The sequence below is a fragment of the Lynx canadensis genome, chromosome X, assembly GCF_007474595.2.
Source record: "Lynx canadensis isolate LIC74 chromosome X, mLynCan4.pri.v2, whole genome shotgun sequence".
NCBI lineage: Eukaryota > Metazoa > Chordata > Mammalia > Carnivora > Felidae > Lynx > Lynx canadensis.
In genome coordinates, this window is record NC_044321.2 from 105,243,882 (window position 1) to 105,263,261 (window position 19,380).

The 19,380-nt window shown below is 38.5% G+C and overlaps 1 protein-coding gene across 1 annotated transcript in view; it reads right to left on the bottom strand.

The window, feature by feature from the left end:
* The window catches only part of ENOX2 (ecto-NOX disulfide-thiol exchanger 2), a 63,805-nt gene that overhangs the window by 18,023 nt on the left and 26,402 nt on the right, over positions 1-19,380 (bottom strand). Inside the window, exons 4-7 of the mRNA XM_032592121.1 lie at positions 18,872-19,105; positions 16,529-16,741; positions 14,071-14,177; positions 5,883-5,997 (exon numbers count right to left, since the gene is read on the bottom strand). Coding sequence (XP_032448012.1) covers positions 5,883-5,997; positions 14,071-14,177; positions 16,529-16,741; positions 18,872-19,105 — 669 coding nt within the window. The remainder of the gene's footprint in view (positions 1-5,882; positions 5,998-14,070; positions 14,178-16,528; positions 16,742-18,871; positions 19,106-19,380) is intronic.

Consider the following 19,380-nt stretch of genomic DNA (forward strand, 5'->3'; position numbering starts at 1 on the left):
TGTGCAACATTCCTCTCAAGGTTCATATAAAAAGTTTGAGCTGGAGTGATTCACAAAGAAAAAAAGCCAAAAAGGAAATTTTGAAAGAAAGAGAGGGACATATGAGTAGTTGCAGGCCAGTTCAGGCAAAATTTGAAGTGAGTTTCCTGACCTCCCAAAGGTTTGCTTTCCTTACCTCTGCAGGTCATTACTCCAATGAGGCTCCTGCCAGTATGGATGCACGAGGGACTTCATTGTTTCTCCTCTGAGCTCTCTAAATTCCCCTCTCAAAGCAAGTATCTTCATCTGTCAGTTGTCCCACTGCCCCTCATCACCCTCAGACTGCTCTCGTTCCTTGCTAGGACCTTTAATCTCCTGAAGTGGCCTACTTCACCCAGTCCGTTAACTATTTTCTGGCTAAACAGATTCTACTGCAAACTCCTCGGTACCCTGTATTCCTTCACCCTCCTGAAAACCTTTGGCCAGTCTTACCATGCCAGTTCCTAGTTCATGGCCACTTGACTCAACCTTCTCTGCACCTTACCCTGGGCTGCAGAGGACTCTTATAGGAAGGTGTGTAGCTGAGCAGTCCTGGTCAATACAGACTCATGTTGGTCCTTGCTGCTGGGTCTCTTACCTCTCACTGATTTCTTCCTTTCATCCTGCCCGGGGCATTTATTCCAGGTCTGCTCCTGCCTCTTCATGGTCTCATTTCCAAATCACTTCCCTAATCAAGAGTTGACCAATCTCTTGCTATATGGAGAAGCATGGGATGCATATATACTTTTAGCTTCACCTCTCTTATCTCAGAGGAAGACGATTCTTCCCTCTCTGAAGAAAACGCCACCTGAATTTGGTTCACTCCCCATTCTTCTCCAGGATTCCACTTCCATAATTATCCACAAGTACTCTTTCATTCTCAAGCATCTTCAACCTCACTCTCTCCATGGCCTCCTTCCCTTCTATTGAACAACAAACAACAATTTAACTTTCACTTTGTTACCAATTCCAGTTACCATTTACAATACCTGCATTTGCTTTTGCTCAGCACCCAACTATTTGACCTTTGGACTCTGTCCACTTTCTCTCCTCAGTGTCATATGTTCTGGCCCCTACCTCTATCACTTTACTAAAATAGTTCTGGCTCAACACTGTCCTCAATTCCTTCCTTCTTTAGAATATCTGATGATGTTGATTATTTCTGCTTCTATACATTCTTCTTGTGGGCTCTATAATCCAATATTTTTCTAGTTTTCTTCCAGCCTCTTAGACTGCTCTTTTTCTAACTCCTCTGCAGTCTCCTCTTTCTTTCCTTCTCCCTTACTGTGGGGTGGCCATCAAAGTCCTGTATTTAGCCTTTTACTATTCTCCAGGCTTCAGCCAACACCTCTGTACTACCATCTTCTATTCCTTCCACTTTCTTCAACCCTGATTTGAATATAAATCTCATATCTATTTCATAATTACCTACTATCTGAAACTGATCTTATATTCTATAAATCAGTCCCATGCACTAGTACATTTCTGTCAGTGCTACTATTATGGGTTTAATTTACACCTTCCCCCACCCCCAGCCACAAATAACTTTATGTTGAAGCCCTCAGAATGTGACCTTATTTGGAAATAGGATCTTTGCAGAGGTAATCAAGTTAAAATGAGGTCCTTCTGGTGGGCTTATGGACTTATATGACCAGTGTACTTATAGAAAGGAGAAATTTGGACACAGAGACATGTAAAGAGGGGGAATGTCATGTAAACATGAAAGCAGAGATTGTGGTGATGCATCTACAAGCCAAGGAACGTCAAAGATTGCCAACAAACCATCATAAGCTATGAGAGGCATTGGGGCTTCTGGGTGGCTCAGTTGGTTGAGAGTCCGACTTCGGCTTAGGTCATGATCTCACAGCTTGTGAGTTCGAGCCCCGCATCGGGCTCTGTGCTGAAAGCTCAGAGCCTGGAGCCTGCTTCGGATTCTGTGTCTCCCTCTCGCTTTGCCCCACCCCTGCTCACACTCTCTCTCTCTCTCCTTCAAAAATAAATAAACATTAAAAAAATCTTTAAAAAAGAAGCTAGGAGAGACATGGTACAGATTCTCCCTCCAGCCCTCAAGAGGAACCCACCCGGATGACACCTTAATCTCAGATTTCTGGCCTCCAGAACTGTGAGGCAATAAAATCCAGTGTGTGGTACTTTGTTGCAGTAGCCCTAGCAAACTAATACAACCACTGACTCTCTTGTCTCCCAGACTAGAAAACCTCACCTCATCTCAGGTTCTTGCTTTTTCTTCCTCATCTATATCAAATCTTGTGTCAAAGACTTTAGTTATTCTTCTGAAGTGACTCCTAGCATCTTTAATCTCATACTTTCTGTTATATCCTTTTCTTCTACCATTTAATCTCAGTTCTTGTTACCTTCACTCTAGTCCTGGGTTTTACTATTTCATATCTAAATTCCTATAAAACTCTCTGACAGATCTCTCTTTATCCAAAATTATTTCCTAAAATATATAATCATTATAAAATATTATATTATAAAATATATAATGTTGCTTTTATCATACTAGCACCATGATTGAGATATGCTTATAGTGCCATATTGTCTGTTATGCTAAATGTAACCTTGGCTTCATGGTTCCCATAATCTGGACCCACCTTGTCCACTCAATATTTTATCCCCCTATACCCATCATCCTTATTTCCCTCTTTGAGTTCTGTTCCTTATCCTCTCCTGCCTCCACATCAAGATATTTTCTTACTTTCCCTCCTCTCATCCAAACCTGTTCATCGTTTAAGGTCCTGATCAATTTTCACTGACTGCAACTACTCTGGCCACACTAATATCTCTTATCCTTGTTGCATTCTAATCAGTACTTACAGATTAGCACCAAGTGGTATTTCTTATATTTTATGTAAATTTACATATATTGTACCTCTATTTCCATCAGCTTATAGGATGCAGCGCTTGTTAATTAATCGATAGATCAAACTCTTAAAAAGGGAATAATGAGAAGTGGGGGGAGGGAAAGAAGATTGGATACCCAGAATAGTGAAAACTTCAGCTAGAACAATGCAAGAGAATGAATCTAAGTCAATGTTTTCCAAATGTGCTCCCTGGACCACCAGTATCTAAATTGTTTAGGATGCCTGATAAAATGCAAATTCCTAAACTCCATTATGGACCTAGTTAATCAAACCCTGCAGTGCAAAAATCAGAGTTTTTAAAGGTAACCCAATGATTCTTATATATACCAACTCTGAGAACCACTAGTCCAAGTGGAGAAGGAAGACAATAGATATGTTGAAAAGGAACAGCTGTTCTTAGGTTTACTGGCCACATGTACTTCCATCATGGCCATCAATAGAATGAAATAGTTTAGTTTCTCACTATCATGATTTGCTTTGATGTGATAACCTCTCTTCAACACATTGCTTTGAGAACAGCAGTCCTTTCTTCCATGGCAAGAATATTTCTAGTACTGCATCATAAATATGAGCTAGGTAATACAGAGTCTCTTGAAGAATAGAAATTTGTGGCACTCCAAGGAAAGGTAACTGAGACTGCTAGGCCAGCTTTGACTCTTACTTTCTTTGGGAAGTAAAATTTAACCAGATATGCTATAGGCTCCTGGAATTCAAGTTTGGTAGCATGGAGAGAGAAAGAGGAACTCTGAGATCTGGTGCTTAAGCCTTTAATTGGAACCAAGTGATAACTAAAACATGTAGCTGATTTAGATAAAAACTGAGGACCCACTTACTGGCTCACACTGAGCAGGATTTCTGCAGCTGACTACTACAGAAGCAAGATAACAAAATCAGATACGATCGAGGGGAAGAAAAATGCACAAAAGTCCTTGAATTAAAATGAATTGAAACCTTCTGGGAGAAAAGCTATTTGGTAAGCTCCATTAAGTCTATTGTAGATAGCTTTATTTGACAAAGCAGCATCCTGGCATGTGGAACAGGAAAGAAAATAGCTATAAGATGATCTGTCAGGGAGTTTTCAGTCTCTAAACGAATAAGATTCTGTGCAGTAGCCAATACAGCTTTTAACTCAAAAGAGATACAGAAGCAAAATGCAATTATATAACACTAGTAAGTGCATTTAATCTGAATCACCCATAGACACTCCCTCTCCCAATAACTCCTCAAACTCAGCAATTTATCAAGTAAATACTCAAACTTATGATCACATTCATTTCAGGGTAACACTGGATTAACACTATACAATACTGCAGATACTTAGATGGAAACAATTCTATAAGTCCAAGATTAGTCAGCTATAAAACATCTTGGCTAAGAACTTAAATAATTTGAATAGCTCAATTATTATTAAACTCTTTTGTTTTTTTAAGCTATAAGTTTATAGTATGTGTTTATGGTAATTAGGTCACTGTTCTGAAAATGCTATCTAATGATTACAAAGGATTTATTCTATATGCAGAGTTATATGTTTAGGGATCTAACATGTGGCAGAAGTAGAGGAAATTCAGATGTAACAGCCACAAATGACTTTTTAAAAGTCTGACTTGGTGGTTTTCTTTCCTTAAGAGTTTCTCTTGATGGAGTGAAGATTCTAGGACCACTCAAGTGGCTATAGAGCTGCTGACTTCAGTATGCAAGTACTGGAACCAAGAAGTTCCAATTTGCATTATAATCAATAGGTTCTCTGTTTCTGTGTGTCTCTCTCACACACACAGTAGGGACAGTTTACTACAATATCTCCAATGTCTCTAGCACAGTTCTTGGCATGCAATAGGTATTAAGTGAATGAATGAATTCATTTAGCCATCACAACATTCCTGTTAGATGGTTGTATAATGTACTTCTTACAACTATAAAACCTGAGGCTCAGTGGGACAGAAGTCCTTCCTGTGTCAAGAAAAACAGTTTGGACTAGAACTCAGCTGCCCTAGCTTTAGGTCTGATGCTTTGTCCACTGTACCTTAGTGACTCCTAAGATTGTATGGAATGGCTTACCTGAAAACACTGGTTTGATTTTAATCTCACATCTGGTAATCCCTGTCCCCCGCCCCTGATAAGGTTTGTTATGAAATCGAAGGGTAGTGTATTCTCATATTGTTCAGTAGGTTTGTGTTGTGAGTTCTACTGGGGACCCACACTATGGCTGCACACTGAGGTCCTGAGTATACTAAGTAAGAGCAAAAGCTTTTACCAAGACATCTGTCTGTATACTCTTGTTTGGTTCCCAATAAACCCCTCAGTAACCAGTAACTACAATAAAAGGCAGAAACTATCATATAAAATAGATATTTCCTGTTACTTGGTACAGTCTCTTTTAACTTTGTGATTCCTTAATGAAAAATATTTAATTTATATGAAGATAAATTTATCAAAAGTATCTTTTGTGATTTCTACCTTTGGAGACCTTCATCCCCAATTATATAACCAACTCCTACATTTTCCAGACTTTCTTTTGTAGTTTTTTGTTTCTGTTTTTGTTTTTTTTTTTTTTTTTTTTACTTTTGAATCTTAAATTCATCTGTTACTAATTTTGGTGTAAGGTATAAGTGACATAGGGATCTAACTACTTTTGTAAATGGCTACTTATATATTTATGTAAGCTCTCATGATTCCTACTGTAGAACATATTATTAAGAAATCCAAATCAAATATAGAACAATGCTGCCGAAATGTCAGCACTCCCAAGGCAAAAAAAAAGTCCATTTTCAATTAGGTACTGTGATGGAATATTGGAGTAAATAAGAAGATACTGTAGCCACAGGGTTGATATTCAGGCACTATGTACTTATATGGCTTTACCAATTGTTTCTTGCTGGCTCCAGACTGATGGTTTTGTGCCCATACCTTACTGGGTGTTAAAAGTTTTAAAATATCTCTGCAAGTAGATGTTAGTTAAATGAAAGAAAGAAGAATTATTTTTACCTGATTCCTCAGTTTCTTTTGTTTCTGTTGTTTCTTCTATTTCATCATCAGACATCTCCATTTCTTCTTCTCTTCTGATTCCCATTAACTCGTCATTATGTATGTTGCGAATTTCCTAAGGTTAAAAGTTATGCCTTTTAGGTAGGAAAGCTTTGAAAATGCTGAAGGAATGAACACAGTTAAGGAAAAGATAAAGCTGGGTTTTTTTGACATATGACAAAACTTCAGAGTACTCTTAAGGCAAAGGCAAAGGGGCATGTTGGGGCTGAAACTGTCTCAACAGACAAAGCAGACGGTACATTCTGTCTTTCATAAGGCATTCTTACTATATCCAGATCTCTGACCATTGATGATTCTTATATCCATTCTATATTAGAAAGTACTGTTGGTAATAAAAGACCTCTCACCTCTTACATGGATTTCTGAACTTTCCTTTTAGGTTTCTGCCATTTTCACCTTCCCATGTCAAATCCCTTGATTTTGCTCCTTTCCATCCTCTTCCCTTTCCACTTACAGACTTACTCAGTGTAACTCTTAATATAACTTTTTCAGGTTTAGAAGTTACAGCAAAAATTAGCTGTCAGGAGTGAACTTCTATCAGATCAACCCTTCCATGGATAATAACTGTACTCTGAACAAAACAAAAAATCAGACCAAACCAAACCCCTAAGTACTTGATGGCACTGGAGCAAACAAAAGCAGGCATATCCTAAACAGCTGCTGACACTTGGAAGGATGTGCATCTCTTCAGTTTTTTAAGGGCCATTTAGTCTGACACCAGACCATAGTTAGCACCTCAAAGGGTGACTACATTTTAAATAGAAAACCTGGTCTTTATATCCTAAAGCAAACAAGGAGAGAGCTATAGGAAAGTGAGGAGGGGATCCCAGAAGGGAGACAACCAGAGAGAGAGAGAGAGGGAGAACCAAATTCTGTGTATAATATCTGCTCAAATTTCTGCATGACTCTTGAACCATGGAAGCACAGGGCAGATTCCAAACAACACAGATAAGTCTAAAAGAACTGACCTGAGATTTGAGCTGCCATATAAGAGAGAGAATTTCCAGCTTAAATTCAATTAAGTAAATTGATCATTAAAACAAAAGAAACCCAAATCAACCTCCTTCAGAAGAACATAACAGAATGAACATAATAGAACATAACTAGAACCTTAAAAACAAAATATTCACAAAATGCAGGCAAAGCCCCAGATTACCTGACAAACAAAGAACTGGGATGAGATGACCCATTTTCAAGATAAAAGACAATCAACAGGGATCAAACTTGAACCAGATAGGGCAGTTAGCAGATAAGGAGTTAAAGCAGCTATTATAACTATCTCAGTGATGGAAAGGAAATATGATAATAATGAATGAAAAGACAGGAAATCTTGGCAGAGAAACAGAAACTTTAAAATTCTAAACCGGAAAAATACAGTATCCGAAATAAAAGTAACTGGATGAGCCTAAGTCTAGAATAGAGACGGCAAAACAAAGAGAGTACTTAAAGAGAGAACAATTCAAATTTATCCAATCTGAAGGACAGACAGAAACTAACTGGAATCACAGAGAGAAGAGATTGAATGTTTCAAAATACTTGAAGAAAAAAATATTTGAAGATGTCTCAAATTTGATGAAAGACATTAATCTATATATTCAAAGAGCTCAATGAACCCCAAGACAGATATGTGTGAAAAAGATCTGTCTAAGAACACCATAGTCAAATTGCTGGAAAGTAAACAGAAACAGAAACTCTTTTAACTCTTTAGTTAGCTAAACTCATGGTGATAATCATTTCGCAATCTATATAGGTCAAATCATAATGTTGTGCACCTTAAACTTATACAGTACTGTATATCAATTATATTCTCAGTAAAAGTGGAAGAATAGAGAAACTTAAAAGTAGACAGAAAAAAAAACCTAATACATTATATACAAGGAAACAATTTGAACACTTTGTTTTCTTTCAGAAACAATATAGGCCAGAAATCAGGGGAACAAGATCTTTAAAGTGCATGAAGAAATAAAAATATCTGTTTATTCAGAATTCTGTATGCAGAGAAAAATTCTTTCAAGAATGGAGATGAATTAAATCTATTTTCAGAAAAATGTAAATGCCAAGAATTTGTCATCCAAAGACTTGCACTATAAGAAATGCAGAAGAAAGTTCTTCAGGCTGAAGGGAAGTGCTTCCAGATGTAAACACAGATCTTCAGGAAGGTATGAAGAACTTTGGAAATGATGGAGATCACATTGGAAAAGTCACTTACAAAAAGTAAGCATGAAAACTGTACATTTTCAAACAGCTTGAAATCATTTAGAGACCACTAAATGCCTGTCAGAGGCTTCTCAGCATTGTGCTGAAAATTCCTTACCTAGTTTAGCCCCAATTGGGCCATAATACAGGAAATATCCAAAGCTGTCTGGTGAAAATTGCCTCCATTTAGTGGATTATAAATATTTCAAATGGGTTTCTTAATAATTAATGCTATTGTTAATCACTATCTCAACTAATATCCTCCTTTTTTATTCTTGTACCAGGAAAAATAATAATTTCTATATCAAGATAGGTTTTCACCAAAGATAAATAAAAGTACCTTTTAAAAATGTAAGCTCTTCAGTATTATCACTGGTAGAAAAATAGAAGTAATAGAAAATAGAAATACCAACATAGCATCTCTCAGGTGCTACAGGGGCCTTGCTTAAAATAGAAGAAAATAATGACTTGCTTGAGAAAAATGAACTTTAAAGGGCTGTGTCAAGAGAGAGATTTGCTACATCTTATTAAAACTCATTGCATAGAGAATAAAGGAATTGTTCATTTCTAAGAATTCATTCTGTCTTGGGAGTCTGGGTTTCAGTTATCATCAAAGAACTGTTACTGGAAAGGTGATTATAATGAGGTCTGACACTGGCAAATTCGAATATTGTACAACTTGCTGCATCAGGAAAAGTTGTGGTTCTCCTCATTGCCTAACAAAAATGTAGCCTGTCAGTGGGTGTAAGCAGAGACCATCTCTCAATTCACAAACATGTCATCTGACTCTGGGAAAGTTATTGTGTTTCTCAGAAGAGTAAATTGTGTTCCTTCTAGGGAAATGTCCCAGGGCAGGGAGATCTAACTGAGAGCTAAGACATGCCCAATAGCTGCTCAGCACCCACAAAACATCTTTCTGCTTCCAGCTGGGCAAGAAAGCATAATCTTTTCTTAGAAGTATAAAAAGTTCAATAACTAAGTGATGCAGCTTATCTAGAGGTCTTTCACATCTTCAACAAATCTCCAGAAATAAAAAGACCTATGGGTGACTTTTACCTCAATGCCTGAAAATACTTCAGGAACAAGAGTTACCAGTTCCTTTAGCTGATAGTGAAATGAGGGAAAGAAAAACTAAGGGGAAGCTTGCTCTCAGTTGTTCAGTAAGGCATGCAAAGTGATAGAGCTTAGAGCCTTCTAACCACTAGGCAATCCCCCTTAACTACAAAGAAACTAAGCCCTGTATCATTACTCTTCTGTAAATATCCCAATACAAAGTCACATGAATGAGATAAAGGCAAAGAGAACATCAGAGGTTATAGGATACCATAGTAAAGTAAACTTTTGGGGAGCATTTGGTAAATGGCAGTACCCCTAAATAAAGCAAGTAGGTTTTTAATTCTTTGAAAGCCTTATCATTAAAGCACTTGATATCAAAGATACCTGTTTTCTTTATTTCTTGTTGGGTCAAGAAAGCTCTAGTTTGGGAAGCAAACCCTAACAAATGCCTTTGGAGTGAAGGACTAAGGAAGGCACTCTACCTAGCTTGGCTCATAGGTGCAGGTAGGAGGAGGGCTCTGAGCCACTGAAGTGGAGGCAGCAAGGGAAGTAGATACCTCCCAGATTTGCCCCCTTTCCCATCCTGACATTTGAATCCAGTGCTGAAACCAAAAGAGTGGTAATGGCATGCAAAGACATTTTCCAGAAGTTTTCATTTGTAAATCTCTACCTGAAATTGACTGGGCCATGTCACTGATAGACTATATCGAAAAAGGTAAGACAGCACTCATAAACTTTCTATATACCATTCTCCTGCCCACAGTCGACCTGTGATATTTTTCATTTAAACAGCAAATTGTTAATGGTTTCTAAAAATGCATTACAATGGCTTCGAGTCTGTTTTAAAAGTAACTTAGAAAGTCACACGCTGCTCCACAATGGAGAAGACACTTTTACATAAAATCAAACTGAAACCAGAGACAGAGGAAAATACATGGAAAGAATCTCCTTTGTACCAGATGACATTTTAAATTTATCATAAAGTAAGCAAATCACAGTCATTGCACATTAAGTATCTATATAGTTTCACAAAAAGTTATATGAACTTAAATTCATCTTACTTATGATTTATGATAAGAACATGAGTCTCAGTAAAGCAAGTTCCTTATTAATTGTGTAACAAAATTGTACTTACCCAGACTTTCAACATTAACAGGATACTTGGTGAGGAAGGGGTCAAGTGAAGGAATGGAAAGGAACAGATAGCCTCTACACTTATGTAGAAATTTGAATCTGAGATATCATTCAATTCAATGAAGCAAAGCACAAACACAGGTTGTTAATCAATGCCTATTGTATGATACACATGGAAATAAAAATTAGGTTGATTCAAATTGTGTTAGTAGGTGTTCTTGTGGCTGAAAGCTAATAGCTAGTGTTAGTACACATGGGTACTAAAACAAGGGTATGCAGATGACTTAACCATCTGTTTACAAACAGTTCTTCAGAGGTTGGAATGGTAGGCTTGGAAATCTACAGAGAAAATTATTTTACCAATCACAGTATTTAATTTTATAAGAATGTTAGCAATCATCAAGTCCTTTTTTCTCTGGCCTGATGGTATAAAATCTCATATTGGGGAGGATGTAAGGGAGTATATTCTAGTGCCTACTGCTATGGCTCTAGTTTCTAGATATCATCCAAGGTTTAGCTTCTAATCTAGGCAATCTTCTTAGTGAGAGAAACATGCAGGTTTTAAATGGCTCTGTAGAAAAAGAGTTCCTACAATACACAGAACTGTCAGTGAAGTCACTGCAGACACTAACTTTTGGTTAAGAAAGGGACTTTAACCTTCTCTTATTACCCTTTCCAATTGTATCTGCAGGAGCCTTACACACATCCAAATCAGGAAAGTAAACCAATGAAAAAGACTCATTAGCAAACTAGTATGCCCAGCATATGCTATTAAGGTGAGTGCCTAAGCTCCCTGAAGGTGTGGACTTTTTCTTCTTACTCCATAACCTCTCTCTAGTAAGACATTGTTGGCTGGTGGTAGGATGACAATTAAGACAGGAGCAGGTACTTTGTGACATGAGGAGGTTACCGGCTAGGTCATTTCCAAAGGCAACTGGTAAAAAAGGCTCAATGTCAGAAGCTTCCACCTTGATGAAACCTATGACTTAGGAGTTGTAGCTTTGATCCACAGGCCAAGAAAAAGCCAGTCTAGTTTATTTAAGTCACTGAGATGCTCTGATTCTCAGTGGGGTGCTAAGAGAGAGCTCAAATTTAAGAGGATGGTTGTCACTTTCTACAGGACACCTCTTTTCAGTTCTCACAGTTTCCTATTATCAAGTTAAAATATGCAGAAGTTAAAAAAAGCCATGATTTAAAGAGGTACCAATGTAAAGTAGAAGAGGTCTTTTCAGGTTTAGGAAATGCAATGCCTGAGGAAGGTCATAAGCTATGTTCCACTCTCAGTAGTTTCACTTATCAAGATTGAGGTATTCCAGGTGGACCTTAATTTAGTCCAATCCAATAGGCAGGAAGCATTTTTCTGGGTTTCCACAAGTCTATAAAATACATCGTAAAACATGTAGCTCTTGGCAAGTCATGCTAGCTATGTACTTTATCCTTGTCAGTCTACCAAGGAAGCTGTGCTACAATATTAGGTGATAGGGTGTATAGCTCTCATTCTCTACAGGCCCAGAGAACTTTCCAGCTTACTGGCTATCTTTACTGAGAAGGTAATTAAACTCAAGTATATACCCACCAGATAGGTAGGCTTGATATAACTACAAAGAGCCTTGATGAATAATATTAATGGAAATATCTTATTGCAAACCCATTTACAGGAGGGTTGTGGTCTGAACAAATCAGTGCTCAAATCAGAGACTCCATTCCTCCTATGAAAAGATAATATTGTATTGGCAGGGCTGTCTGCAACGGGTGGGGCAGTTCAGACAGCTTCTTCCAACCCTGAGAATAGATACATGTGTATATACATTGAAGAAAAGGTAGAGACTTAATACAGCTTTTTTTTTTATTAATACAGCTTTTCTATAATTATAAGACATATTGAGCATTTTCCCTCAACCTTTATTCTTCTGAACTATTCAAACTAAAGAATTTGGATATTTTAAATTTTGGGTACTAAACTCCACTCCTCCCCCTTGAACACTTTCGTTACCCTTCTAGCTCTCTGAGGGCAAAGACCATCTGCTGAATTTTGTTTGTTTGAGGCTCGACAACTTTGAGTAGCCCTAGGATTCTAAAATCATTTTGTGCTACTGTAAGACAACAGATCCCTTTTTTGTTCCTAATTCTCTTTTTAAAAACAATTAAAGTGTTACTAGCTTTGTATGACTCTACTTATCCACTGCCCTGATGTCTTCAGGGGTTTCTCCCCAGTGACTCCCAGATCCCTTTCCTGAGCCAGAACTGATGGCTCAGAAACTATCAGTTTATGAACAGGGTTTGGCATATTTTCCTCTAAATGCTCTTCATAGTTTTCAAATTGTTGCCACACAAACTATGTCATTTTTCTCATGAAAGATGGAAATAATAGATTTATATCTTCATTTTATAGGTTAGGAAATTGAGGTCCACAAAGATGAAATGACTCATTCAAGAGTGCAAGGCAGTTTATACTAATGTTCCAAGTGAGAAGAAGAATTTCTAGTCTTGAATTGATCACATACTAGCTGTGTAATTTTGTGTATATCACTTAACATTTCTGTGTCTCAGTTTCCTCACATATAAAACATGGCAATCATACCTACTTATTCTCCCTTATAGAGTTGTTAATGATAAACAGAAAAAATACTATTTCCCATTTATATAGCATTTACATTTTCAAACTCTACACATCTTTTATCTCATTTAATCCTGCAAGACTGGCTTCCTTATTATCTCTGACTTACAGGTGAAGAAATAGAGACTGAGAAGCTGACTAACCTGGTCAAAGTCACACAGCTGCAATGTGTCATAGCTAAGACCCAGATTCTCTGACATCAGGTCCAGTGTACTTTCCATTGCACCACATCTACTGGGAGGCTCACATAGGTGAGGCAACTGTCGTGAAAGCGCTTTATAAAATGTAAATGCCTTACAAATGCTACATAAACGTTAAGGAATATGAGAACGTGCACTGATAGATATAATGGGACTGGTACCACACTAGCAAAGAGGACTCAGAAACAAAGTTGAAAAGGTTGCTGCATACACAGATCAAAAGTGTCAGGGCTGGGTAAGGAAGCTGCCCATAGGAACAGAAGAACTTGAAGTATAGGTAACACCATGCCAAAGGCAGATCCATGAAAACAAACCTCCCATCTTGGTTTTTAATCTTGGACTCAGAATAGCAACCTAATCACATAAGACATATTCTATGTGAAAAGTCATTTGAGCACAAGAGGATAGCTGCATGTCAACCTTAATCTGAAATCAGAGCCCTCTGTTACCTTTAAAGCTGCCACCTATAAAGATGGCTGAGTGGATTTGATAAAAGAAGGTCAGAAATTTCAATGTTCCAATGTAACACTAGGCAGCTTCAAGCCTCAACTGTCAAGATGCTCTAATAAATATAAGACAGCCCTAATGTTACTAACACTAGACGCACAGGTCAGTAATTATTGGTGTACCAGAGACTAGCTAGCTTAGACAAATAAACTTACAATGATCACTGCTACATTTTCACTACTAAGGTTTCTATCCAGCGGAATGCATTCAAGACAACACGTGCACATTTATTACCCTTTTGGCAGCATGTGGTCTGGTCACAGTGACAGGCTATAGAGCATATCTCAGCGTTTCATTAGAGCCTTGTTGTGACCATGGGAGCTTGGCACTATTTAATTCTGACTAAACTCCAAATCAATAACTTGTTAAAGAAATAAACTGTCCCCCTGAGGGGCTACCAGAGTAAAAAGTTACCAACCTCAGCTTGTTTGCACCAAACGCTGATGTTTTTACGCTGGGCTTTTGTGAAATGGTCCCATGCCTTTTGTTTGGAGGCAGAATGGTACACAGCTACTATCTGCTCAACTGTAGCGTCAGATCAGCAGTTGAATCAGGCCCGAGTATCATTCAGGGATGGCAAAAGAGAGGAGAAAAGAAATAAGAGAAGCATCAGCTTTGTTGTATCTTCTTGTATCACACCACTAGGCTATGGTTGTGCTCAGAAAACGTTACGTGTGTTGGGGTATCGTGATCTTAAGGAAGACTCAAAGGCAGAGATATCAGTATACAGAATGAAAAAGGGGAACTCCAGAAGGTTTGGGTGAAATGGTGACTAAAGTTTTTCTTTTAATTTTTTTTAGTGTTTATTTATTTTTGGGAGACAGAGAGACAGAGTGCAAGCAGGGGAGGGGAAGAGAGAGAGGGAGTCACAGAATCTGAAGCAGGCTCCAGGCTCTGAGCTGTCAGCTCAGAGCTCAATGCGGGGCTCAAACCTGTGAAGCATGGGATCATGACCTGAGCTGAAGTAGGACGCTTAACTGACTGAGCCACCCAGGCACTCCAGTGACTAAAGTTTTAATACAGGCAGTCTGTATTCATTCAGGCAGGAGAGGCAAGAGTTGAAGTGAATGTGATTTAGTACTAATGGCCTAGCCCAGAATGGCAGAGAGTGGAGAACTGTAACAGCTCCTTTTGACTACTGGCTTCTTTCATAAACTAGCCTCCCAAAAGGAGCCTGCATACTTCACTTCAGCAGAATCCATATTTTTATTATTCTGAGGTATGTTTAACCAGAGGCATCAAATCAGAACCTAAGATGAATGGAATCTATTTTAAGTCTACCTAGATAGGCTTGTTGACTGGAGAAATATAAGTTTTATGGGAGAATACTGTGTAAGTGCAGTCCTAAAGAGCATTTTTCAGAGGCTCTTAAAATGTCAAACAGAGAAATGTATACAAATATTCTGGTGCTTTTTCCTAAACATTTCAACAGAAGGGAACCTTAGATATGACTTTTTTTGGGGGGGAAAGGAAAAGAAGGAAAAGAGCCTCTTCCTGGGTGGGTATTCACAGTAAGAAAATCCAGAGGTGTTATTTTTTTCTTTACAGCCCAGTTTACGCCCTGTGTACTAATGATTTAAGGATTTATAATCCCATGATTGCTTGCTGCTCTTTTTTTTCTATTTATTTTGAAATCCTAAAAACATGTGCCTTTCTCTGCCTAGATTCTATGTCCATATATATTTTCAAAACAAAAATGGAAAATGAAAGAACTCTTCCTTAATCCTAATTATGTATGAGTCAAGTATGGGAAATCAAATATGAAAAGAGTGGGCCTTAATTGTTTAAAAGCCAAATCATGGGACGCCTGGGTGGCTCAGTTGGTTAAGTGTCTGACTACAGCTCAGGTCATGATCTCACGGTTTGTGGGTTTGAGCCCCGCGTCAGGCTCTGGCCAGGCAGCTCAGAGCCTGGAGCCTGCTTCAGATTCTGTGTCTCCCTCTCTCTCTACCCTACCCCACCCCACCCACACTCTGTCTGTCTCTCTCTCAGAAATAAATAAACATTAAAAAAATTAAAAGCCAAATCATAAAACTATACCCTTATTCTTAAGGTGAATAGAGTTCGTCACTCAAAAGATGTGAGTGCATAATTTTATAGTATGTTGAACTAAAAATATCACTTGGGAATTTTTCTGATCTGTCTCATTTAATGGGCCACGGAAAGGTTTGGAGTAGTACTTCTTTTTGAAAATGGCCATTTTGGTGGCTTCCCATCCCACCCAGTGTCAATAACATCCAGCGAAGAAGAAGAAGACGACAACGAAGAAGAAGAAGAAGAAGAAGAAGAAGAAGAAGAAGAAGAAGAAGGAGAAGGAGGAGGAGAAGGAGGAGGAGAAGACGACAAAGAAGAAGAACAAGAACAAGAAGAAGAAGAAACAACAACAACAACAAGTAGAAGTAGCAAATTTGACTTTTATTCAATCACCCTGGGAAACATAATTACACTTTCACTGAAATGTAGTACCTGAAAAACATATGATAACGATGTGAATCTGAAGCAGAGAAGCTTACAAATGCTGATGCTGTATTCTAACTTTAGCGATGAAATACCCAACTTTCCACTGAGGTCTGGAGCTGCTTATAACTTACTTTGAGAACAAGCAAGAATAAAAGCATGTGATTGTGGCCTAGCTGTCAGTGTTTCTAAGGAGCCGATGGAGATACGCCAGAAAAAATGAACATAGGAGGTGTCCACATGAATCCCATTAAACTGGAGCTCAGGCATTGGGCAACAGAAGGAGAACACAAGGCAGTGAAGAAGAGATCCTTGTCCTTTGACACAGGATGGCATTGTAGGCCTGGCTCCGTGTGGAGAAAATGGTGCCTAAGTGAAGTGCCCTTTCACCCTTCCACAGAACTCTGACTTCCACTCACATTGAATGAGAATTCCAGAAAGGGCCTGCTTAAATTTCTCCTTCGCTTCTTCCATGTCTTTCTCATGGGCAGCTTTCTCATTCACTAGGCGGCGAACATGGCTGTTGGCTGACTGGATCATAGAGTAGAAGTTGTTGGCACTGCGGCGGTTCACTTCTCCTCGTTCAATCCAGGTGAGCAAGGTCTGTACAGCCTCTGAGAATTTGGAATCATCTGAAAAAAAAAAAGAGATTTTTCAAATCATTAAAAGTAACTACGTCTCTATCTACCCAACATGCTGGCAAGGAGGCCACCATGGCATTTTGGAAGTGGTTGTTAAATGAACTGCTGAATAAGGAGCTGTGCATGCATATGTGTGCACATGGGCAGCAGACAGGTAGGCCAACCGAAAGAACAAAAGACTCAAAAAGTGGTCAGATTGGTTGTAGCTTCTGAAGAATTTTAAGAAAGAGAATTGTTTCTTTTTTAAAGTGTTCTTTACTGATATAGTTTTCACATGTTGCAAATTTCTTAACCTCTCTGTATGTGTGTTCCCTGTGTGTAATATGCAAATTAGCAATGAGAGAACTTCAGAATTCTACAATCCTGTTTTTTTAATAAAGAAAAGTAAACTTGTGTCTTGAGTTTAACTTGAATTTGATAGTTACTTTGTCCTGGATCCATGAAATTACAGTGTTGGTAGGAGCTTTAAGAAAGAGTTAAATGGGTAGTTCTTTAGGTATAAACACTTACATTTTTGACCTTTTATAGCATCACTCCTGCATTCAATCCACAGCCCCAGGCTTTTCACTCAGTTCCAGCCAATCTATTTTGACGTAATTCATTCTATTTCTACATTTCTCCACATCCTGATTCTCTTGCCTGAGGAACCCTCCAAGTAGATTTCTGCAGCTAGTCAGGAGTTATTCTCTGATGTTAAAATAATAGTACAGCTTATCCAAAGCTTCTGGTCCAGCTTCCTGAGATAGACACTTAGTATATTCTGTTGTTAAAGGCTCCTGAGAGAGAGAATCCATTAGCATCCCATTGAAGGCCTGTTCTGGGGCTCCACATGCCTCTCTGGCCAGGAACCCTCATATCCAGTGGAAATAGCTCTCACTGCAATCTGAATTTCTTGCCTCTTGCCATTTTTCAGTGCAGACATATAATGAGAGGTGAGCCTCCCCTTGAGAGCAGGTTTTTATTTCATTACTTGCATACAGTCTTATGTTTGATGCTCATTTTCTGCATGAACTCTACACAATCAGCAAACTCATTCTTTAAAACAAATTCAGACTGACTTGTTTGGTGTTATATAAACATGACTTTTAAAAAAAAATGCTTTCAGCCTTTCTAACTTTTCAAAATGTATCATTATTTCTGTGTCTGTATGCTGTATATATCTTCTTTTTTCTTATGTGAAGACAAAATCAATCCAAACAAAGGATTTCATAAATGTGTGAATCCCTGAGGCTATATGTTGCAAACAAGTTTGGTGAGTGAGACCTATTTGGAAAGTGGAATTAGCAACATCTTGCTGAGTCCAGAGCACAAGAAGCAGGGAAAATTCATGCCATTAGAGCTGGGTTGGTATCATCAATAAGATCAATGGGACACCAGCATTCATCCAATAAAATCAGCCAAACTTGGAGAATGAGGGAGACTGGATTTGAACTACTAACACAGGAGACCAGACAGGATGATTAATGTTAAATTAGAATAATGGCTCTGAGAGTCAAGCAGGGTAACAGGAATAAAAACTAAAGGGAGAATTGTCCTATTTAGCATGTCTCAAAGTCTCCATGGTCCCCATGTGAAATAAGTTGGCCATTTTAAGTGATTAAAGAAGTCCTCTTTTGGTTGTGGTAGCTAAGTCTTTGAGTCATCTAAGAATGTACACTGTGACCACTCTCTGGGCCTCCATTTTCTCATCTGTAAAAAGGGAATTTTACCAGAGTTTTCCAGGGTTACATCGAGTTATATTGTTCTGATTTAGAATTCAAAACTAACTTGTTATCTACAATGAAATGGGATGCTTACAGGTCCCAAGTCATGAATCACAGCTAAAATTCTCTGATGCACAAAGGCAGGAAAAACGTGTTTCATCCTAGTCATTTTATGTGTGGAGAGAAAATCGCCATCCCTTGAGACAGTGGAGGAGCAGAGACACAGGTGTGAGGGACAAATTTTCTAGTTCTTCAGTTACTGGGTACAGCTCTCTATCTGGAAGACTACAACATAAGAAATGCTTAGAACCCGTTAGCGGGAAATTCAAAGGATAACTGCCAATGGTACAAATGTATTTATTAAGTTTCCCCAAAGGAAAGAGTTCTTTTAATCACAAAGCTCAAGTGCTTTCTATACCTTTTAGTTTTTCAGCAACAATGCTGCATTCGTGATCTGAATAGTGGACCACTGGGGGTGGGGATGGTGGGCGCAATCTTTCTTCTTCCATCCTTCTACGGTGGCGCTCCTCCCTTGCTAGCATGCGCTGTTTGCATTCCCACTCATACAGGTCATCTCGAGCCTGTGCAAAATCAACGTGGAGCCGGCCTGTGTCCTTCTTGTCAGTGCTAGATCCCAGGCGAATGCGGTAACCTAAATGCACAGAGGGAGGGAGAGGGGTACAAGAGCAGCTCAGTGGGTGAGCAACGGTAAGTACTTTTCCAAGTTCAGTGTTTCAGATATAGATGCAGCAGTTTAAAGTGACCACATAATTCTCTTCCCACTACTAACTAGCAAGGTGAACCATCAAAAGACTTGGATTGTAGTTTCATTTCTGATAACAGTTTATTATTCTATGGGTTGGGTCAATCTTGCTCACAGGAGTTCTATTCCTCCATCTGCCACCTTACCTCAGAGGTAAGAGGAAG